General features: G+C 41.3%; 1 protein-coding gene across 2 annotated transcripts in view; it reads right to left on the reverse strand.

Annotated features, from left to right (window-relative positions):
• Nucleotides 1–25,149, reverse strand: part of TENM2 (teneurin transmembrane protein 2) — a 573,466-nt gene that overhangs the window by 171,209 nt on the left and 377,108 nt on the right. For both annotated transcript variants that reach the window (XM_087429448.1, XM_014786118.2), the window contains exon 6: nucleotides 15,448–15,653. In XM_087429448.1, coding sequence (XP_087285574.1) covers nucleotides 15,448–15,653 — 206 coding nt within the window. The remainder of the gene's footprint in view (nucleotides 1–15,447; nucleotides 15,654–25,149) is intronic.

Genomic DNA, 25,149 nt, shown 5'->3' on the forward strand with positions numbered 1-25,149 from the left:
AGTCAGGAAGATGCTTGATGTCACCACATTTCTCAAGGAAACCAGCAAAGAGAGTGAGCACCATTCCTGGATGTCACAGGGCAGGAAAGAGACGGTCAAGAGACACAAGAGGAATAGGCTACAGGAACTCAGAAATCATGGGTGGGATTGCAGACACACTCAGTGCCATCTTGGCTGGACAGGGAGCCCCAGCTGACATCTGGTTTCACCTGAAAGCCTAAAGGTCTCTAGACTGGGGTTCATAGGAAAGAAAGATCTGAAACACAGCTCTCAAGTCTGTGTCTTGCCCAGGCCTTATGTCACAGGGGAAAATGAATGTAGAACTATTGGTTCATTCAACACATACTGAGCACTTACTCCATGCCTGGCACTGCTCTGGGCACTGGGGACATAGCAGTAAATCAAATGGACAAGGTTCCTGCCCTCTGGGGTCAACACTGCCACAGGGGGATAGAATGTTAGGGAGTGATGAGGGCTGTAAATAAACAAGAAAACAGACGTAAGACAACCCAGGTGCCCATCTGCAAGTGTCTGGACAAACAAATTATAGTATATCCATACAACTAGAAATCTTCTCAGTAATAAAAGGAATGAGCCACCAATACATACAACCACATGGGCAGATCTCACTGACTTTATGCTGAATGGAAGAGGCCAGACACAAAAGAGCATGGGATTCCCCATTTATGAAACTCGAGGGAAGACAATCTCATCTCTGGTGACAGAGCAGATGGGTCATTGCTTGGGCCTGGGGTGAGGTTGGCGTGGGGCAGAGGGGAGCTTTTGGAGGTGGCAGTGTTCTATAACACGACTAGTGGTGCTTACTCAGATGTGGTTTTCAAATTCTAGGAATCAGACTGTACACTTAGAATGTGTGCATTGAGTGGTTTGTAAACGATATCTAAATTAAGTTAAGACAAATAAAGTTGGATAAGGGGGTAGAGTATCCAGTTTTAGATTCCCTTGTCAGGAAAGGGCTCAGTGAGGACATGGTGTTTGGGCAGATGCCTGATAAAAGTAAGGGAGGAGTCATGCGAATATCTGGGGAAGGAACATTCTGGAAAGAGGGAACAGACAGTGCAAAAGCTGAGACAGAATGAGCTTGGCCTGACTGAGGGAGAGCAAGCGGGCCAGGGCGATGGAGCGAGGGAGTGAGGAAGAGACCGATGGTTGCCCAGCCTGCAGAGGGAACCAGCGGGCCATCTGACTGATGTTCCATCAGATGTTTCCCAAGCACCTACTGTGGACAAGCAGTGCTGTGAGCACTGGAGACGCAGCACGGAACCCAACAGTCTTTGCCCTCATCGAGTTGACCTTCCAGACAACTTCAGATTTTCTTTTTAGTGTGATAGGAGGCCAGTTGAGGGTCTGCAGAGACTGAAGGCTCTGATGAACGGTTATAAAAGAGGAGAGCAGAGCCTTTTCTGTAACAATAAGCAAGCTTCTCATCTGGTATGTTCACCATGCTTGGTTTCTGGGAGGGCCCTCCTGGGTTGGCAGTAGCTTTGGTGGTTTGCTGGTGGAAGATAAGCAGATTACGGGTTCTGCCAAGTTTTTCCCACCCTATATATCAAGCCTAAAATTGTGGTTTTCAAGTTTCAAAGGAGTATATTTTGAATGTCTCTGGTATGGGAGGGGTGATGTAGGGGGAACGAAAAATGAATAGAAAAGCATAGGTTATCACTACTAAAGGATAAGTCAGCACTATCATTACTACCATGGTGAGCATCCTAGCACCCCTCCTTCCCAGAGCTGTTTCAGAGTGGGATTCCCAAAAGAAACAGGGACAAATCTTAAGTAACGGGTCCAGGCCAGAACAAGACACGGACAATGCATATCTTGGTAGGTGGACCTTCCTGGGAATTCTTGGAGGAGCCTCAATGCCAGTGTCTACTGGCCACATAAGGGTAGGGCCAGCTCTGCCTTGTCCACAGCTGCAGTCCCTTGACATGTGGCACACAGTAGGCGCTCAATAAATGTTGGCAGAATCCAACATTATGGCCTCCCTTTGGCAGAATGATGTATCTATCTGAAGACAAGGTCTCCTTGGGGGAATGTTAACCCTCTCACAAGAAATTTTTGAGAACATGGAGAAGCAGCTGAAAACCATAAGTCCTGATCGCCTATTTCCAAGACTTTCCCTCAGTCAATAACAGCTTGTGTTCCCAGGTACAAGGGTAACTCAGAGCTTTGTGGTGTTCGGCCACTTTTCCCTTTTATTTAACATGTGTTCCTAGCTGGGGCTGTGTACATGGCTATAAATCTGCAGTGACTCAACACAGGGTCACAGCCGCTAAACCTCCAGAGGGGCTGCCCTCCTTGGTCACTCCTGGCCTTGTAAGAGCCAGTTCTGAAAGGAAAAGCTATGTCTTTGTTGGTAAGTGATGGCTAAAGAAAAACAGTTTCTAAAAAGAGGACACTCACTACATGAAGCTTCAACACAGCCCACACAACGAGGGGGATCTTCATTGCCCTCTGCTTGGAAAGATCTTCCCTCTCTTCCCTTTCTCTTTATCTGCTTAACTCACCTTTCAAGAGTCAGCTTGGGGAGCATCTGCTCCAGGAAGCTGTCCTAAAATCCTGCACAGGTTTGAATTGGTGGCCTACTTTCATGCTCTTAAACCTCCTGTACCCAACTCTTTAGGAATAGTAATAGCTAACGTTTGATGGGTTTATTATGCAAGGGACAGGAACAATCTCCATAAATGATACATGGCATCGGCTCCAAGAAATGTACAACAGAACGGTGCTAGTAGGATGCATGCTGTCCACCCCTCTCCCATCCCCCCGAGAGCTGTGCTTGGGCTGGACACAGCTGGACGCACTGTGCATTGTGCCCTAGGAGAGGCACCCCACCCCCTGCCACCTCACATATTTATAAAAGGATTGAAAGGAGACAGGAATCACTTGACTGCGATGGAAGACCCTGATCTTTGCCATCTGAGTTAGAGTCTTGAGAGGACCAGCTAAAACTCAGTTTGCCTATCAGCTCTGGTTTCAGCCAGAGGCCTTGCCTCTCCCTGTAGAGACCGCTGGTTGCTAGGTTACCTACGAGTGAGCTGTAAGGGATGTAGACCAGTCAGATTGATTGACTGATCTCCATAGGGTGCTTACTATTTGCTTGGCATTATCTCACTTATTCTCACAACAGCTTCATGAGGTATAGTCCTCATATTACGGATGGCAAAACTGAACCTAGAGATTTGTCCACAAACATTCAGCTACTGCATAGTGGAGATAAGATTCAAACCCAGACCAGGCCAACTCTAGAGGGTCAATTCTTCTCTTCCTCCCAGTACTGCATCTCATGGCCCTACCTACATGGTGCCACCATCATTGCTCAACTCATCAGGTCCCCATCTTCCTAAAGACAGAGCCGATGCCTTTCCTCTGTCTCCTCGGTACAGACATTCAGTGGATATTTGTTGAGCGCATGAATGGATTGATTTTATATTTCATTTTCCCATAAGGTCACGCCCTCATCATGCTGTCTTTTGATCCAACCCAGGAGAAGGGTGGAAGGTTTTGCTCTGAAGGCTCAAGTGGGCCACAGGGTAGGGGTCAAGTTCAGGGGAACTGATGAACATCTCAAGGCTATTCCAAGATGTGCAAAAGCTCTCCCACGAGGCCAGAAGAACGGAGGTTTTACCTCTCGGAGCTTTGCTGGTGTGACTTATTTACCGCACATTCCCATCTAATTGTCTTTAGCCAATGGTTTATCAAAAATGTCAGATTTGGCTCCTTGCCCTCCCAAGATCAATAGGAGGGTCTTATTATGGGCTGGTTGTGAAAATAAATCAAATCTATCACAGAGGAGAGGGAGTAAACTGGGAATGTTTCCAGTCACAAAACAACTTCCCAAGCACTAACGAGGAACAGAATCACAGGTACCAGTCGGTTCCTCTAAGAGCATGGCCCGAACCTCTCACCAGGCAGCAGTGTGGCCTTGGGCAAGTTCACCTTCACCTCTGAGGCTCCGCTCTCTTATCCCCAAGATGGGATAATAAAAGTACCTACCTCTGGGGTCATTGTGAGTAGGGCCTGGCTCACGGTGAGCACTAAATTAATGTCAGCTATTCCTATGGTTATTATTATTGTTATAAAAGCTTGCTGTATTGAAAATCCTTTGATCCTAACAATTTCACTCTTAAGAATTCATCATAAGGAAATTATTAAAAAATACATGAACATATACCTACAAGGATGTTTACTGTAGAATGATTATAATATTGAAAAAGGGAGATGGGTTAAAAAAAATTTTAATCGCTACAAGGAACTATTTCTGAGGCATTTAACATGAGTTTATGGAAGAACATTCAGATTTGGAAAGCTGTTCCCCACCTATCATTAAGCAAAGAAACAGGGTAAAAACAGTATGTATGGTATGATCCCATAGTTGTGAGAAAGATTACTATATAGGAACAGAAAACTGGAAAATATACTAAAAAATGTTAATGTTTTCTATTTTTCCTATCATCATCGTATATTGCTTTTATAATGAGAAAAACACAAATAAAAGTTATCTTTTTAAAAAAATTGAAAATTGTTTTGTTTTGTTTGTTTGGGGGCTTGTGGGGCTTGTGTAACGGAGGCTTTGAAAAACGTGATAATAATAGCTTATACCACTTCTCTGTGCCGGCACAGTCCTACGTGCTCTATAAGGATGACCTCATTTACATCTTACAACAAGGCTGGGGACGGCCTGGCGGCATAGCGGTTAAATTCGCGCGTTCCGCTTCAGAGGCCTGGGGTTTGCTGGTTTGGATTCCAGGTGCAGACCTATTCACCGCTCATCAGGCCATGCTGAGGTGGCGTCCCACAAAGAAGAACTAGAAGGGCCTACAACTAGGATATACAACTATGTACTGGGGCTTTGGGGAGAAAAAAGAAAAGAGAGGAAGATTGGCAACAGATGTTAAGCTCAGGGCCAATCTTCCTCAAAAAAAAGGATGACTTGAGAATAACTAAAAAAATTAAAAACATAAAATGCTATGAATGTGGGATATTATTATCTCCATATTACAAATCAGGCAACTGAGGCAAGGAAAGGCTGAGTGACTCGTCCAAGGTTACATAGTTTGGAAGTAGTGGAGGTTGAAATTCAAGGCCAGGCAGTCGGGACTGGTCCACACTCCTATGCCCAAGCTCATCTGTGTCTGCAACAGCTGCATAGGCATTCCACAGAATGTTTATTTATACTTTATTTTTATGTATTTATACATTTTAAAAATTATACTTAAATCCCCACACTGACTTGATATATGCAATAGGATCTAGTTATCTGAGGATATTTGGAATTAATAAAAGGCCACTTAAAATGAATGCCCTTAACAAATGGGAAAATGATCAGTTAGGATTTTATCTTGAAAAGTGAAACACTGATTATGAAAAAGTTTCTTTTAATCTCATATTTAGGAAAATTCAGGTTACATTTGCAATGATGCTTTAATTGTTAGAACGAACATTGAGTTTTCATACACACACAAAGATGCAATGCCAAACATTTCATTGTTTCTCAGCTTCATAGATTGCAAAACATATCCTGTTTTCAGAGATGTCAGAAGATGAGAATTATGTTCGTTAGAATCAATGAAATACTTGAGAACAATGCAGCATCACTCTAGTTTGACCACTGCAACACCATCAAAAGTGACATTTCTGAAAACACACTGATGTCTTCGTCAAACTTCCCAGGACCTCTCTTTATGTTATTATAATTATCCTCTTGGAAGTGCCGATCTCGTCGCCTTTGTTACCATCTCTGCCGCAGTATTTAACTGTGCTACCTCAGCTGGATTCCCATTTGCCACGGCTTCCCTGCCCGCACTTTAAAGCAGATCTCCAGCACCACTTTCACTGACTTAATGAAATTCCTCTTTGGGACACGCGTTGTCATTTTACTCCATCAATGATCGTGTTTACATTGTACTGCAGGATGCTCCTGGAAATGCTGCCCACAGAGGGGAGTAAAAGGAGGTGTCTGAACGACTGCTGTGGCCAGCACACACTATCTCTGTGACCCCAAACTCTGTCTTAGTTCTTGCATGTGTAAAATGAGGCTGCTCCTCATAGCACTGACCTTATAGGGGTGTTGTGTGGATAAAATAATTCACGTGAAACAGTTAGTCTCCCTACAAAACATCCTTACTGAAAGAGGCTTCAATTAACATTGTAAAAGCCATTAATTTTTGTGAAGATCTTGAAATAAAGCTTTTCCTAACATCTCTGAACACAGGTTTGAACTTCTGTAACTCTGTTGTTTATTAGGCAGCTTAAAGATCTGCACCGGGCTTTCTGTGAACGCACGCCAATGTGCGTCTGCTCAGATAAATTTGTACACCAAGCTGCACGGGTGGATCTTGTTCAACCAGATCCCAGGCAGAGCAGAGGTAGGAGTTCGTGCCTGGGTGTTAAACCAGGAGTGCAATTTCAAATGAACGTGTAACATGTCCCATATTGGGGATTTGTTTTTGTTTTTTTTAAAGAGAGTTTCAAAGCTTATTTTAAGTTTGGGGTACAACCTCTCTACTTCTGTATCTAAGGCAAGAAGTGTCAGTAGTTGTTAGATATTTTAAGTGATTTAACCTTGAAACAATTATTTTCTATCACTTCTTTCAAGCTTGTAGATCAATTTAATTGAAGAGTAGCCAGAGCCTGAGAGGGAAACAATTAGAGACAATACTGTTGCTACTTGCAACTACTTGTATAGATTCATTGTGATCTTTCTCAAAACTGTGCAAACAAAACAAAGTACATAAATAAATTGAATCTTGAGAGTGATATAAGATTACAGTCACCATCTATATCCTCTCAATGCTTGTTTTACTTAAAATAGACTCAAGCTAGTCACAGCTTTACTTTTCTTAAAGGGAGAGAGATTACCAAAATTAAGAAAAGTATAAAGAATATGGTAACAAATACCTGTATTTCAAGCACTCAAATGAATAAATGTGAGTATTTTGTCATAGTTATTTCCAGTCTTCGTGTGTGTGTGTGTGTGTGTGTGTGTGTGTGTGTTGGAGATGGGGAGGGGGCCTGCCTTCCCTTTAATGTTTTATTATGGATAAAAACAAGTACTTTTTAAACCTAATTCTCAGTTCTGTTCTCTTCACCTATTCCTAGAGGTGACCACCCTCATGAATTTAGTCTCTCTCTGCTTCTCTGTCTCTCTCTTTCTCTACAGCTACATACATACACACACACACACAATAAACATATCTATATCTACAGAGATTAACATTATAATAATAAATATGGATGTGAACTATAAACTATGTTTATGCTAATAAAACTGTCACTTTTATTTGTTTTATATAAGGGGTTCTACATAGATTTCACTTGAAGATAAAGGTCTTTGCCTAGAAAATCTGCTAAGTCCTGAATTACAGCACCTCCGAGACTCTGCTCAGTCAAAATATGTGATCTGGCGCTGCCCCCTCTTACTCATCCCTGTTTTCTCAGTTTCTGTCTCTCTCCTGAGTTCCACGTACTCACGCATTGCCATTCTTGAAAAACATTCACAGCGCCCTCCCCGTGCACCCACTCAACACTGGGTCCCTTGTCAAACTCAAGCAACCTCTGAGATCTCTCCTTCGCTCTGCTTGTTGGCTGCCCAAGAGTGCCCACAGATTTAAGTGGCTGTTTCGGTTCCTGCTAGGATGCCACCAGATAATCACAGGGGGCCTCTCAAGAAAGACCTTTCCAAAAGCACTTCTAGTCCAATACAGAAGAAAGCAAGGTTCTCTTGGTTTCACAAAATCTTTCTTTATACCTCAAGCTCTTTTGGAAAGGAAGGGTCTGAAACACGTGCCTGTAAAAACAAGCCTCCCTCCAAAATGACATTTTTGGATATGCTACGCAAGCAAGCTGACAGTCAAACTCTGATATTCCCTCCACATTAACCTCACAGGATACAGCTCCACAAGAAGGGTGAGGTCCGGGGAAAGCATCCTGACTGGTTAATGGGCACTGGGAGGGTGCAGAGATAGTGGCATGGTGACAGAACCAGGGTGCTCAGAACACTCGGGTGACCCAGTGTGCCAGCAATCCTGTTAGTCCCCCCTCTCACTGAAACTGCATGCAGTTTACTTACTCAGGTAAGAGAGAAGGGGACAAGGAAAGAGAGAGCTCATTTTCAAATAAGGCTCTGCATTGGAAAGGGATAAATTTGAGCTGGCAAAAGCTAACACCACTAATCACCATCTATAAATTTGCTTTTAAAAAATGTCATTAGGGGAATTCTGCTGATGAGGACAAATAGGAATGTTTGCTTGGCTCATTTTATCTTGGTCTATACATGCTCGATCTGCCATATTTGCATTTACTTGGCATGATCATGGGGCAATTTGTGGTCTCTTAAATAGTTCCCTTCTTTTGTTTAACGTGTGGATAGTTTTGCTTCCCATTCCACAGACACATCTAAGTGTAAAGCACTCAGGGTTGACAGTGTCTGCTTCTATCTCAGCGCCATTCAATCCCTAGTCCCTCCCTCTAACCAACCCGTGGGAGCTGTAAGCCCACCCTGTGTTCCCAGTTGCAGGCGCTGGAAGTCACCAGGCTCATGGCTCCATCAGTCTCAGTGATGAAATAGGCATTTTTAATATTTGCTAAACAGGATTGTGGAGAAGGTGAAGTCTCGGCAGGGCTCCCAAGCGGTAACTAAGTCTTGTTGTCTCAGGTTAATCATGTACCTAATTTGCCAATTATTGACTCGTTCTCACAAAGGATTTTACTTGGCTTGACATATCAGTAGCAATCAGTGATGAACTGTCAAGCAAACTTGCTCACTGCCTTAACCACTCAAGATCCTGACTTGCAGCAATAGCTTCTGAGATTTCCTTCAATGCCTATCACTGTAGCCAGGTCAGACGATGATTATTGTTTTAAAGTCTGATTTGTTTCTGTTCTAGAACCAGGGTTGAGCAAATCTGACAGAGTTTGTAGGATTTCAAATATTTGGCAAGATGCACTAGGTTTCCTTACAAACACCATCCCCATAAGATTTCAAATTGGTAGGTTACGAACGGCTTCGATAGACTGCTTTTTTTTTGGTTTAGGTCTTAAAAAATGCAATGCAGCATGTCAAAATGCAAAAAGACAATATAATATCTACCTTTTAAATTGACAAAGATTAAACAATAATAATACCCAGTCTATGCAAGGGTTCAAGTAAATAAAATGGGCACTTACACATTGCTGCTGGTGGGTAGGAGCGTAGGGAGAGTAAGTGGTGCAAACTTTTGAAAGGACAATTTGGCAATTCATATAAAATCCTTAAGGGTTTACCTTCAGGAAAAGAATTAAGGGTGTACACAAAGACTAGCCATGAAGACAGGTAGCCCAACATTTTATTGTCAGTCATTAGGGCTTTTCATTGATAGATCTGGTGCTCCTCCTCCAGGGACACCATAGGATTGTCCTTCCTGCCCCACTGAAGGTAGGATGTGACTTGTTTTGGTCCATATGACAATGGCTTAAATGATATGTGTCACTTCCAAGTGGAAGTGTTGAGGGATGGGTGCACAATTTACCACCTTCTCCTTCCTTGCTGTGTGGAACTAGTCATGTTCCTGATGGTGGAGGTTCCGTAGGTCAGTGTCCTTGAAGGATGGTGACATTGAGCAAAGTCTTCTTTAACCCAAGACGAACGTGTGAAGTAGGGTTTCTCAACCTCGGCACTACTGACATTTTGGGCTGGATAATTCTTTGTTGTTGAGGGCTGCCCTGCCTGTGGTTAGCAGTATCCTCAGTCTCTACCCACCAGCTGCCTGTAGCAACCTCTTCCCAGGGTGACAACCAAAAATATTCCCAGACGTGGCCAAGTGCCTCCGAGATGGGGCAAAAATGCCCCTGGTTGAGAACCACTGGTATGCAGTAAAAAAGAAATAGCCTCTGGGTTTTTTTTTTTGTTTTTTTTTGGTTTTTTTTTTGGTGAGGAAGATCAGCCCTGAGCTAACATCTATTGCCAATCCTCCTCTTTTTGCTGAGGAAGACTGGCCCTGGGCTAACATCTGTGCCCATCTTCCTCCACTTTACACAGGATGCTGCCACAGCATGGCTCGACAAGTGGTACGTCAGTCCGCGCCCAGGATCTGAACCTGCGAACCCCAGGCCGCCAAAGCAGAGCATGCAAACTTAACCACTATGCCACCAGGCTGGCCCCGTTGTGGTTTTGTTTTTTTTTTTACTGCAACTGATATGTTTTATTATAGCAAAAACATACATAAACATTTAGAAAAAGGGAACTGCTTCAAATTATGGGTGTTTTTACTTTTGTTTCTCTTTTTAATATTTTAAAAAATTTTCTGCAATGAAAACACTGTTCTTTCATAAGAAGAAAAAAAATTAGAAAATTTACTTTAAAAAGATATATTTACATAGTTGCCTATTTCTATACAGTATTTGCTAGGGCCAGGCAGAATTTCTACGCACAATGAAACGCGTATACGATAAGTTTTAACTGTGCTTTAGTTTACAAATTGTTTTCCCATCATACCCTTGCTGTTGTTGTGTAATTACAACACTGTGAGCCAAGTAACAGGTAGACAAAGAAACTGAAGCTAACAGAGGTTAAGGGACACGTCCAAGGTCACCTGACTAACATGTAGCAGGGCCTCCACGCTCAGTCCAACCTCCATTCCCAGGACTTTCTTCCCTATGCCACGCTACCTCTGTATCGCTGTAAAAAGCTACTTTCAAAAAGTCAACTGGGACAGACTCTGATTCTTGGGAAATTTAAGCAGGTAAGAAACGATCTCCTCTGTAGTTAATATCCTTGGACAAGGATACTAAACCTTGTAGGCTTTTGGTCAGATCATGATACTCAATAAAATTTAAGCATAGCCATTTTATGCAATACAGCCAATAGAATTTCATATTCTTCCCCCTTCCCACCTTTCTCTTTCTCTTTCCAGCTCAAATGAGTCACCTTGGCAAGACTGCCAATCCCTATAGAACTCATGTTCCTTGATAGGATATGCCAAAAGAAATGAGAAATTCTATAATGGTTCGAGACGTGTGTGCGTCGCCTATCCCTGCAAGGAGCTGAGCACTGTCTCCTCAAGGAAATGTAGCTCATCAAATGGACATGAGTGTAGGTAATGACAGGGAATGAATGTGTAGGGAGTCGGGTTTTTTTCTTTCTTTTTTAAAGAAGCGCCCCTATATTGTCTTGTGCATTTCCAAGCATCTGCACTGTCTCACTTACTTGACCCTCCAACACACACTAAACTCCCAAATTGGCAGCTGGACTAAAACCCTCAGTGCACATCAGCCCATGTCTATTCATTTTCCTTCCCTTGAAATGTGATGGGGCTGTCCCTGGAGTGGAGCTATTTGAGAGAACGATCACTAGAACAATCCCCGGGTTGTCAGGAGATGGACAGTGTAGTGTAGCCACAAAAGAAGAAAAGACATTGTCATTGAGGGTTTGAGTCCCGAATGTCAGAAGAGCAGGGAGAGCAGGTAGAGTATGTTTCTGCCTGCTGTCCACTATCACTCAGCCACAGAGAGTTACCTACTTTTCTTGCCATGATCATTGGCTTTTCCATGATTCTGGTTGCTCAGAGCATGCAAGGGAAGGGGGATAACACTGCTTTGGAATAATGTGGGGAGGAACTGTTTTTCCCCAGCAAAGCTCCTTGCATCCAACTGGCTGAGAGGAAAGTTATGCTCAGCGGTGTCCAGAGGCATATTCAAACTTACTCAAATAAGGCCAATAAGCAGATTTCACCACCGTAAATCATTCATTATGCTACAGTGGAGTCAGTGGAGCCTGAAGGTCAAGGAGACCACCTAACAATTTGCATAACTTCCCAGAGCAGCACCCTACCGTCTGGCCAGAAGTTACAGAAATGCCTCAGGGACTCCTCTCAGCTGAATTCCTCTCTTTCTCTTGATGAAAATCTCTTTGAAGAGCAGATATGATTTCTTTTTTTTTTTTTTTTAAGTTTTTGTTTATTGCAGTAACATTGGTTTATAACATTGTAAAAATTTCAGGTGTACATCATTGTACTTCTATTTCTGCATAGATTACATCATGTTCACCACCAAAATACTAATTACAACCCATCACCACACACATGTACCGAATTATCCCTTTCACCCTCCTCCCTCCCCCCTTCCCCTCTGGTAACCACCAATCCAATCTCTGTCCCTATGTGTTTGTTTATTGTTGTTATTATCTACTACTTAATGAAGGAAATCATGCGGTATTTGACCTTCTCCCTCTGACTTATTTCACTTTGCATTATACCCTCAATGTCCATCCATGATGTCACAAATGGCTGGATTTCATCGTTTCTTATGGCTGAGTAGTATTCCATTGTGTATATATACCACAGCTTCTTTATCCATTCGTCCCTTGATGGGCACTTAGGTTGCTTCCAAGTCTTGGCTATTGTGAATAACGCTGCAATGAACACAGTGGTGCATGTACCTTTACAAATTGGTGTTTTCAAGTTCTTTGGATAAATACCCAGCAGTGGGATGGCTGGATCATATGGTAGTTCTATCCTTGATTTTTTGAGGAATCTCCATACTGTTTTCCATAGTGGCTGCACCAGTTTGCACTCCCACCAGCAGTGTATGAGAGTTCCCTTCTCTCCACATCCTCTCCAACACATGTTGTTTCCTGTCTTGTTAATTATAGCCATTCTAACGGGCGTCAGGTGATATCTCATTGTAGTTTTGATTTGCATTTCCCTGATAGTTAATGATTTTGAACATCTTTTCATGTGTCTGTTGGCCATCTGTATATCTTCTTTGGAGAAATGTCTGTTCAGGTCCTTTGCCCATTTTTAAATTGGGTTGTGAGTAGTTTTGTTGGTAAGATGCATGAGTTCTTTATATATTTTGGAGATTAAGCCCTTATCAGAAGTATGGTTTGCAAATATCTTCTCCCAATTGTTAGGTTGTCTTTTCGTTTTGTTGATGGTTTCCTTTGCTGTGCAGAAGCTTTTTAGTTTGATGTAGTCCCATTTGTTTATTTTTTCTATTGTTTCTCTTGCCCGGTCAGACGTGGTGTTTGAGAAGATGTTGCTAAGACTGATGTCGAAGAGCGTACTGCCTATGTTTTCTTCTAGAAGTTTCACAGTTTCAGGTCTTACATTCAAGTCTTTAATCCATTTGGAGTTAATTTTTGTGTATGGTGTAAGGTAAGGGTCTACTTTCATTTTTTTGCATATGGCTATCCAGTTTTCCCAACACCATTTGTTGAAGAGACTTTCTTTTCCCCATTGTATTTTCTTGGCTCCTTTGTCAAAGATTAGCTGTCCATAGATGTGTGGGTTTATTTCTGGGCTTTCGATTCTATTCCATTGATCTGTGTGTCTGTTTTTGTGCCAGTACCATGCTGTTTTGGTTACTACAGCTTTGTAGTATATTCTGAAATCAGGGAGTGTGATACCTCCAGCTTTGTTCTTTTTTCTCAGGATTCCTTTAGCTATTCGGGGTCTTTTGTTGTTCCATATAAATTTTAGGATTCTTTGTTCTACTTCTGTGAAAAATGTTGTTGGAACTTTGATAGGGATTGCATTGAATCTATAGATGGCTTTAGGAAGTATGGACATCTTAACTACGTTAATTCTTCCAATCCAAGAGCACGGAATATCTTTCCATTTCTTTGTGTCTTCTTCAATTTCTTTCAGAGATGTGATTTCTGTATCAGGAGTTCTGCTTGGTCAGGGGCTATGTTAACTCATCTCTGGATAATCAGTGCCTAGACCAATAAATATTTTTCTGGATGGATGGATGGAGGACATATTGATTACCACCTTACATATTGGTCCCTATAACACGGGTTGTGGGTGGTAATAAAATCCTACACAGCCCTCCTTGCTCAAAAAAGAAACTGTCCCTCATAGCGATCATTTCAGGCTGTCAAGATGGGATTGCAAATGAGTTTCATCTTGAGAGCCAACACTGGTCAATTGGTAGTGGCTGCCCTGAGGGTTCTGTTGGAGGTATTTGTGCACCGAATTCAGGGAGGAAAAAGTGCAGTCATTGATTAGCAATGTCTGCCATGAGCTAAAGACAAAGAAATGGTGGCCTCACTGCTTTGCATTTGTCAATGGGTTTAAAGCTTTAAATTCTTCCAATTGAATTTTCTAGATGAATACTTTCCTACACATTTTCAAGTCAGCTTTGACTGGATATAATGGGCAGTTAAGGATGTTTTCCCTCCATTGGTGTATTTTGCTAATATACATGTTTATGTACTTGCTGGATTTGAAAGCAAATGAGGTGGGAAAACTCTACTTGGTTTTCGGCAGGATATAGAATTCTTATTGGAAAAGACACCCAAGCTAGGTGGGTATTAATTTATCTTATGTGATCTGCATAATAAAATCTCTACCAGGACAAATTAAAGGAGGGATGAGAGGAAAAATCATGAAATCCATACTATCATCCAATCTCTTCATTCCCAACACTGGGAATAATCTCTCTCTCACAGTGCCAAAGACTTCCCAAGGAACTTAGGACAGGGAAGAACAGGAAAGTCACAGGGAAATAGCAGCTGAATTTTGTTTAATGTTACATCACTCTTCTCATATACAGTGGGATGTCTCCTAGTGATATTTTAACAAATTAATCCAATAATAAGAACACCTGAATAACAAAAAAGTACCCAAGGATTAACCTCCAGGTCTAGCAAAGCTGACTTTGTCAGGTAGGGATATTACCTTTTTTTTTGAGATACAATTCACATCAACTAAATTTCACAATTCAGTAGTTTTCAATATATTTACTATGTTGTGCAACCATAACAGCTATCTAATTTCAGAGCATTTACATCACCTCAAAAAGAAATCTCATACCTATTAGCAGTCAGTCCCAATTCCCTCTTCCTCCACCCCTGGCAATCATGAATCTCCTTTCTGTCTCTATGGATTTGCCTATTCTGGACAGTATAAATGGAATTATACAATATGTGGCCTTTTGTATCTGGCTTCTTTTACCTGGCATAATACTTTCAAGATTCATCAACATTCTATCATGTAATAATACTTCATTCCTTTTTATGTTTGAATAATATTTCATCGTATGGATATATCACATTTTGTTTATCCATTCTTCAGTTCATAGACATTTGGGTTGTTTCTACTCTTTGGCTATTATGAATAATGCTGCTATGATCATTCATTTATACATTTTTATGAAAAATATTGTTTTCAATTCTCTGTGGGGATATACCTGGAAGTGGAATTGCTGGGTCATATGGTAATTCTATGTTTAACTTTTTGAAAAACTGTCAAACTGGTTTCCACAGCGGCTGTACCATTTTACATTCTCACCAGCAATGTACCAATTTACCCATGTATCAATATTCCAATTTCTTCATATCCCTGCCAACACTTGTTATTGTCCATCTTTTAATTATAGCCATCATAGTGGGTGTGAAGTGGTATTTTTTTTTTAAGTGCATGGTTATATAGAGCATGGTCATACCTGGGCATGAGATGGTGGCAGTCCCCTTCTTATGTAAACACCAAAGAGAGCATCCTTCCCAAGAGAGATGTTGAACTTTAAGAACTGGGGTTGACTGATGTGAATCTGTGATCTCCAAAACACGCCTGGTGGGACTTCTTGGGTGACACGCCGACCAACTTCTGCTTCCCCACTGTCTATGCTGCTATTTTTCAATGACCAGGGCACTGGAAAACAGGAATTGACATCAAGTCAGTGACATTTGTATACATTAGTTGGCTCTACATTTATGTTTAACTATATGCCAGGATTTAAAAAAATATATACGTAGATTAAACTCATGGCAAATTTCTCTTTAAGTCACAGCTTAAAACACTTAGGTTTTAATAACAAAGCTATAAACTCATACCCCAGGGCATCTGAAATATTGGCACAATGCTTTCTAAAATTTCTGTGATTGCTCTTTACTGATCCAATACAATAAGAAGTGGAGTCTGAAAAGCACATGTCAAGCTTCCAACAACTCCAAATGCGACTGGTATGTAAAAATTATCAGCAGGGGAGGAGACAGGGATACTAATTTGGCATCAAATTTAATTCTTGCAGCCTTTAATTATTCTTTCCAGTGACAAACAATTCCATTGTACTCTGACATTTTCATAAATTACACAAAAAGAAGCAACAGTGAATAAAAATTAGTTCAAAGTAAATAAAATAACTCAATAGAAAATGGGGACCTCATCTCAGGCTGACCTAATATTGGGGTGATCCCATCCTTGAGTTAGAAAGAGGGATCTAAGAGCCATGCAGAAACCAGCCCTCTCTCATAGTGACATTAATGCATCTCTGCTGCATTATTTGAAACTGTTTATATAGAAAACATTGGTTGAAGTTCTGAAGGATGCCACACTCAGCATCCTTCAGAACTTTAATAATAGGAGTTCCAGAAATACCTATTTTTAAAGAGGATTTCTTAATAACAATGAACCAACCAGTGGCTCCAACCACTTCTGAACGCGGTTTTCTTTGCAAACACAGAATTAAGGAAAAGCTGGGAGTCACTAGTGCCCAACGAAAGCAAGTTAATTGATCTCACAGAGCCTCATTTTCCTCATCTCTAAAATGGGAATAAAAGCTAGTTGGAACCTAGTTTTATAAAGGTCATTTGTGATTCCTTCAAATGGATTCTGAACTTGAAAAAATATATAAAGTCACAATCCCCTATCTTCTTGAGACCTTCTAAACCAATTGAAACCAAATACAAAAAGAATAAGAGATTTTTGTTTTGAGGGTCTGTTCATTTTTCAATTGATCACTTTGGTGGCCTTGTGGATCTGAAAATTTCTTCAGTCTGATGGCCAGAGAAGGAGAAACAAGCTCCCCTCTGCATTCTGTAATGGACGGCCTCTTCTGAAAATATTTATCTATATTTGGCCACCACACATTGCAAAAGGTTTGGACGATCAGAAGAGGTTATAAAATTGCTGAAGACTGGCATGAAAGGTGAGTGAAGCTGTCTGACTCGGGAGCCCTGGCTCTGTTACTATCTAGCTATTGCGTTAAGACAAGACCAGCACATGACCTTGGTGCCCGTTTCCCCAACTGCAAATTGGAGAGGTGACAGTTCTGGATGTCTGAGGGTTTTCCATATCTAAATTATAAAAGAAAACCACAGAGTGACTTGAGGGTGCGAAATTATTATTTTTTTTTCCTTTTTTCTTTAACAAGAGAGGTGACGATTCATTTTTATTTAGCTCAATAGCAGATCAAATAAAGAGTCAACAAGGGCTTAAAATAAAGCAAGAGAAACACTAGTTTGGACTTTAAGAAGAAACTCTTCACCTGTAGAATAATAAAACTAGGGAATGGGCTCCTAAGGGGAGTTTAGAAGCTTCCATCACACAACATCTTTAAGAAGAAAAGAAACAACTGTTAAGTCCTGAGTGGTTCAGATCTTTACATGGGTACTAGACGGTTTGTTCCTCAAACATTTTTAGGTTGGCTAGCATGTCTAACGGACATGGAATGCCTCTCTGTAGGGGAGGAATATTGCATAGTATCTAAGAGCACAGACTCCGGGCTGAGAGTGTCTTGGTTCAATTCCCAGCTTTGATACTTACCAAGTGTATCAGTTCTCTGAGCCCCAGCTCCTTCATCTGTGTAGTTGGGACACTATTATTATTTATTTCATTGGGTTGTTATGAGAATTTGATGAGTTAATCCATGCAAAGCTCTTGGAATAATTTTTGGCACAAAGTAAGTACTAGATAAAAAGTAGCTATCGTTAATATTATTATCTGTAAGGCTCTAAGCCTAAATAGAGTGTGGTTTATTTTGCTGAAACAATGACACATGAGGGGAGGAAACACTTGTTATCACAAATTGGTCAGAAGCTCTGATTACTATAAATTGGAAACTAATTTTTACTTAAAAATGCTACTTTTGTCAGACTCCCAAATTAAAGCCTTTTGGGGGAAGGGATATAATAAAAAGGACCCAGTAAGGAAGACATGTAGTGAAAAAAGACCCCCGGGAAGGAATAGTTTATGGGCCTCTGACAGAGACCAAAATAACCCTGGCAATCACAGTGTGGCAACCAGCTAAAGAAGTGCATTAAAAATAAAAAAGAATTTCAAAGAAATTATTCACCTTTAAATCTAATAAGATGAGCTTTCCTTCATGTCTGCTGGGCTTTCGGGGGTTGCTGGGTTAACGACAGGATATGAAAGAGAAGCAGGAAATCAGCACCCACAAGCCCTCTAATTTACTGTTGAAACCTAAACGGACTCTGATAACGTCAAGCCAAGTGAGGATGCCAGAGATGTGCAAGCGAGCTGGCTTCCAGAGAGCGGATGCTCGGGAGAAATTCACACAAGGAGCCTCAAGGGGTTTGGTTCTCATAGTAGTGGGATCCCCTTTCTTTTACTAGACCCCAACTTCAGGACACTGACTTTTGTAAATTAACTGCTACTACCAGTGAGTACAGGCTGCCTTCTCAGTAGTCACACCTCCCCCTAGGGTTTCACATGCTCCCCTCCTTCATGTTCCATCCACTAAAGGAGGCAGCACACCTGAGTGATGAAGTACAGGTTTTGTAGCCAGACAGAACTGAATTCAAATCCTGGCTCTGGTTCTTCCTTGCTGTGTGACCTCCAGCATTGGCTTCACCTCTCTGGGCTTCCATTCGTTTTTTGTAAAATGGGAATGATAATGGTTACTATGTCATAAGGTGGGAGTAACAAATGGAATTACACAAAGAATGGCTTAGTACAGTGCCTAGCACATAATAAGAGCAAAATAAATCCTACCTAGTCACATTGCATGAAATAAAAGAACGAAAAACTATTTAAGAAAGAATCTGGCTTTCTTTTCAGAGTAAAGAATTTTCTAAAAGAAAAAAAAATTGTGTGTATATGTGATATATATGTATATTTATATGTATATATTTGCCTATCAAGAGAGGAGAAAGTCTAATTCTTCTGGGATAGACAAGTATTGGAACAAACTTAAAATTGAGAGTCAGGATCTGTTCCCATTACTAATTTTAGGCGGGACCTTCTAGAAGCCAGTATTGATTTTTTATTGATTGGCCTACTTTATTGAGCAGCACTGAAATGAAGGTCCAGGTCACCTTCTCATTGAGGATCTCTTTTCCTTTACACTCTCTCCCTCCCACCAGATAAAGAGGCTCTTTCTCTGACTTTCCATAGCATTTACACCTAACTTGCCTGCAGCACATGGTGTTGGGTGCTATCATTGATTTTGCTTGCCTTCCCAAGCCTCTCTTATTAGACACTGTGCTCCCTGAGGTCAGGCGGAGCTGCGAACTCATCACTGGGTTCTCTGTGGTTTGCACCTGGCAATCCAGGGGTGATCTATAAATGCCTGTTGAACTGAACCAAGTCTTACCTGCCCAGCTGATGGGGTATTTTAACACGACATCTGACTACTGGGTGAAATGAGAGTCCTAAGGAAGATTTACTTTGAAAAGCTGCATGTAAAATGACTTCTATTATTTTTTTTAATCAAAACACCTTTTGAAAGCTCTATGGGGAAATTTACTATATAAAGGAAACTTCCTTGTGGATCCTTTTGAAAAACCATGAATAAACTCTTAATTTATCTTTTGTGTAAAATCTTGTAAGTAATCAAATCAGCGGAGTTAGAGTACAGAGGAAAGGTCCTTAGATTAAGAACCAGAAATCATGGGTCCTAATCCTGATGCTTAACAACATTGCACCTTTTGTGGAAGGAACGGGGTATAAATGAACTATTCAGTTGAACTCCCATCCTTGCTACTAAGCAGCTGCCTAGTTTTAGGAAGGTCTAGCTCTCAAGGTCTCAGTGTCCTTATCAACAAAACAGTGGTTTGGACTCAAGATATCTTATGGGGCATTCCACTCTGGTCTACTGCAGTCTACAGAGCAAGCCAGGAGGTTTACCTCTGGGTATGTGCTACAAAGGATGGGTGTGTGTGCATGTGTGGTGTCTGCAGTGGGGAGGAGGGATTGTCAGAAAGTGAAGGTGACTTCACTTCTAATAACTCGATTCATTTAACAAGTTATCAATAAAAGCTAGTGACTGCTTTCAAACTAAATTCTCCAGATGTGCAACTGAATTATGCTTTTGCAAAGAGGGTTTTTCACTTTTTCCCCATATATACATACTTCTATATATACAAAATTTTCATTTTGAAATCACTTCAGATTTATGGAAAAATTTCAAAAAAAGTTACAAAGAATTCCTGCATATCCTTCACCCAGATTCCATAAATTTTATACATATTTGCTCTATCATTTTCTCTATACATATATATATATATTTTTTTTTTCCTCAAACATTGAAAGCTAGACAGGTTGCTCTTTTACCTCTAAATTTATATGTGTTTTTCCTAAAAATAAGGACGTCTTTTTCAGAACCAGAGTACAGTTACCAAAAACAGAAAATTAACATTGGTACAATGCTATATCTAATCTACATATATTCAGATTTTCCAATTGTTACACTAACATTCTTTATAGCAAAAGAAAAAAAGGCTTTTTCTATATACCTTAAAAAAATTTGTAAAATGAGTGTGTATAACTTCTGTACTTTTAAAAACAATAAAAAAGAAAAAAAATGTTACGCAAATACTGCCTCAAAAGCGATAAAAAGGAAAGGTGGCTTTTGTACATGCTGCAGCCAGCATGGGGAACCATCTCAGTGACTCTGTCCCCAGAGGTCAATGCCCTGAGCTGGTGTCTGGAGTGAAGGTCTGTGATGCTCTCTGAGGTCACAGAGGGCAGCAGCCCAAGCCAGGCCTCCAGTCCCACAAATGACCTGAACCCGGGATCCCCCAGCCATGCCAACTGCTCTAGGACCACAAACACAGCTAGTCCCTAACTGGGTGCCATTGAGAGACAGGCAGGGGGGAAACAAAGGAATTAAGGGGTCTATCTTTACCTCCAGGTGGCATCCTCACGCTCAGAAGTTCTGAGACCTCACGAGGCAGTGTTGCACAGTGGAGCTGGTCAGCCCTGGGTTTGCATCCCAGCTCTAACAACTACTAGCTGTGTGCCTTCGGGCTGATCACTCCCCCTCTCTGAGGTTTGTCTACTCAACTGTATAATGGAGTTGCTTCTGAGGATTAACAGGATTTTATAAAAATGATAGTAGTACCTGACTTGTAGGCGCTTCTATCGCTTTCTATCTTGTAACTGTAACTATTTATCCAAGATTTGGAGGGTAAATTGGTGATGATTTAATTTAAAATATAGGCTGCCTAGTGTAGGCACAATTGACTGCAGAGGGCCAAGGGGGGATGTGGGCCTTAATGAAATAGGCAGTCATTTTCCAGAGCAGCTGAAATCAATATACAATGAGCAGTCAATATGTCTGCAGACAGGGAGGGACCCGTCACATGAATTAAGGTGCTATGGCCAGAGAAAACAAAGTCACGAGTTCATTCACTCCAAATTGCAGGTGTTGTGTCCTCTAGCTGCTTCTCAGGTGGGCAACTCTGTGCAGCCCGTGTTAGTGAAAAGCAGCCAGATTTTATTTAACAATGATTAATGAATGTCCCAAGCAATGTCAGGTGTGTCATTCACTCATAGTTTCATGCAACATATATTTATCGAGCATCTACTACAGTGCTAGGTAATCTTTAGTCAACATCAAAGTTGGGGTGTATGTCATATCCCCATTCTCTCTTACCCATGCAGCCTGCAGTCCAGGGGTCCCATGGACTTGGTTTGGGCTTGAACTGGCTGCATCAGAAGAAGAGGAATTAAACAGCCATTCTGTAATCATTCTGTGAAAGTCTGGCCACTGTCCTTGGGTTCTTGGTAATGACTGAGCATGGTGTCCTGGCAAGCAGGATTAAGTCCAGCCCACATCTCCTAGTGCTACAGTTTCCATGTCAAACTTTTCTTTCTCTCTGTGAGCTGCACAGTGCAAAGTGGAGATGATGATCATTTTGCCCTAAGAAGAAGATGCTTAAGACACAATGATTCTGGCTTGTTCATCTGCAGTTTAAAGATGAGATTTCTGGGATTTTAGAGGCAACACTCTAATGATCAATTTCACAGGATAGTCCACCTCTATAACTCCACGGAAGATTGCTCATGGAAATGTGAAGCTATTGCCTATTTCAGAAACATGTACCTGAAATTCCAACCAGTTAAATAAGATGGATGTTGAGCAAAACGACAGCCTTCCATAGCCACATTAGGAGCTAATCATTTCAGAAAATGTTGCCATAATTCATTTATGGAAACAGCGAGACTATTCCCCAAACAAGTGATAAAGGGAATGGACTCACAGTCATACCAGGGAAATGAGGCCTCATATTAATACTTCCTAAGCTTAACTGAACTCCGGAGGCACCTTGGCATAAATCTGCCTTGCAGATTATTCTGCCTCACATATTTTTATCTATTGCAAATAAAGTTGAATTCAGAATATTGCTTCAGTCATTACACCTCGTTTCCATTTATTTGGGAATCAGGACAACCATCTGAGGGTTGTGTTTAACCAAGAGATAGGTGAAAAGATTCTCCTAAGGACATTAGATTCACTGCCTTACACCACAGCTCCTCTGAGTCATCAGCAGCCCATCAGCCTTCACCCTGCTGTTGGCTGGCTATTCTTCAGGAATAGATTTCCATCCCGGGCATTCACTGCTCTTGTGATGGTATTCACACATCACACAGCAATAATGATTTTTATAAAATCCTTCAGTGCTTGGGACTACATGTGGTCTTTAGATCTTTTGAAACCTTAATTTGTCACCTTAGATAAAAATGGCCAACTCCTTGCCACTAACGGTGTGAACAGATATTTATACATGTGACCGTATATGTATATGCACATTGAGGTGCACATGCTTCTGCATTAATATGTAGTCCAGTTTATTAGTATTATAGGTAGCAGCTACAATTTATTGAGTAGTTACTACTCACCATGTAATCTCCTGATATCTTTACGATTTTTTCCTGTATTTCAGATAAGAGGACCAGGGGAGAAAGGGATTTGCTTAAGGTTACACAGCTCTTAAGTAGTGGAGTTTGGACCGAAAGCCGTGTTTGACCGATTCTGAAAGCCACATATCTAACCACTAAATTGACTGCATTTCAGACCCTGTGCTACGTACAAGAGATACAAAGAGGTGTGTATCCAAGCAGATAGCAGAGACCAACCTCTGGGTGTGCAAGTCAAATCTGAAAGAGAAGCCTGCCAATGCAAGTAAGGGCAAATGCAGTGGGGAGGGAAACTGGATCTCATTATTAATACTCATGTCAAGCCACGATGCTGCCGTGTACAACAGAAACTATGCAACTTAGAATGAGGTTGTGGGCGGCAATCAGAAGCTAAAATCCACCAGTGATATACTTAAGTGGTACCCATCTGTAACAACAGTAGAATAACATGACCTCTAAAATGAGAGAGTCGGTGTGTTGGTACTTGGGCTATTGGTATATTTGCCAGTAGACGTGCAGTATTGTTTGGCTCAAACATAATGACCCCTTGTCCTTCTGGGAACTTCACAGACTTTGAAAAAGCCCCATGTAGGGAAGTGATCATTCTGAAGCCCTGGGCTGTGTTCATTGAGAGGCTGACAAGAGCCAGAGGAAGAATTACCAACCTCCCTGCTAATCTGGCTTCTCGTACCATGCATTAAGCCAACTGGTAAAAATCATTACGAAGTTTTTGCTGAAAGGGCAAGTGTAGAAAAACATGTTTCTAAACAGAATAACAGTCTTTGCCATTTTTTTCCAACTTGCATACCATCTGGAAATTCTGATTTTTTTTTTTTCAAAGGGTAGGAAAGAAATGTGCTCCAGGCACAAATAAATGTTTACAGCTGAGTTATAAACCGAGAATGGTGGGGCTTAAAACAGACAGGCTGGCTGTCTGGGACTCACGCTGCAGGGAAACAGATATTGCTGGGGGGACAGGCCAACTTCTTTTGCACACTTGGCCCTTTTGAATGGGAAGTCCTGCTTCCTGCTGACCTCCCCAAGCAAATGTTTGGGAAAAGTCTTCATTTGAGTTTGATCTCATTTTTAGAAGGTAAAGGAAAAGATGAAGGGGCATGATTGTCTATCTTGACATTCTGAAGGCAGCCTTTGCCTTTGGAAAATACAGCCCCTCATAATAAGTGGCAGCCCGTGGAGCCTTGTTAAATGGACCAACTGAGAGACGTCATGATGATGTCAGTGACAACAACTAATCTTCATGGATCTCTTACTAAGTGCCTGATACCACACACCATGTTTTACAAGAGATATCTCATTTACGCTGGACAGCAAGCTTACGAGGGGTTCCATTTTACACATGAGGAATGCGAGGCTGAGGGAGGACAAATGACCTGCTTAGGGTCACACAGCTGCTAAGTGATGGAGCTGATGCTTGTGGATCTGTACAGAGGACTGTCGATGCAAAATTACCAAGAATATATTATAAGCAACTTTGGGTGAAGAAGGAACAACTGATATATTGGCAGTTGGTCTCCTCTCCCTAGTGTCCTATAATTTGTAGTTACAGGAAAGTCCAAGGAAAGTAGAAATGGGTTTGTGAATGATATAGAGCATTTGGCAAACTTTTCCTGTAAAGGGCCAGATAGGAAATATTTTAGGCTTTGTGGGTCATCTAGTCTCTGGTGCATCTACTCAACTCCATTGTTGCTGTGCAAAAGCAGCCACAGACAATGAATGAACACAGCTGTGCTCCGATAAAACTTTATTTGCAAAAACAGGCGGCTGGCCAGATTCAGTCCACCAGACATAGTGTGCTGACCCCTGATACAGAGGACAGCAAATTTAAATTTAAAATGAGTGATAGGTTTTGAGAATGATCCACGCAATTTTACTTGGGAGATTATTCTTTCTTAAGATCAGTGCACAAATTGGCTACATATGATGTGCCCTTTAAAAGCTCTTGTATGCGTTGCCTCTGGGCCTAGCCAATCAAGCTGGATTCCCTTTTGTTATCTGACCAGGTCAGAACACTGTATTGAATCTTCGTTCTCAAGGCTTATCTAATCCCAGATCTATAGAAAAAGTGCTCCATGCTCTTGTAATGAAGATGTATGAGTTCATTCCTTTTAACAGAGAAATACACCCGAGATGGTGAGTGAATCTGGCAGTCTGTGGGCTCCCTTTTCTTGATTTGAAAGCCAACCATCAAACCAATCACGTTAAGGTTTAATTGAAAGAGAGAACGGAGGAAAAATAAACCATGAAC

The sequence above is a fragment of the Ceratotherium simum genome, chromosome 4 (genome assembly GCF_057802395.1).
Source record: "Ceratotherium simum simum isolate JZ-2026a chromosome 4, ASM5780239v1, whole genome shotgun sequence".
Classification (NCBI taxonomy): domain Eukaryota; kingdom Metazoa; phylum Chordata; class Mammalia; order Perissodactyla; family Rhinocerotidae; genus Ceratotherium; species Ceratotherium simum.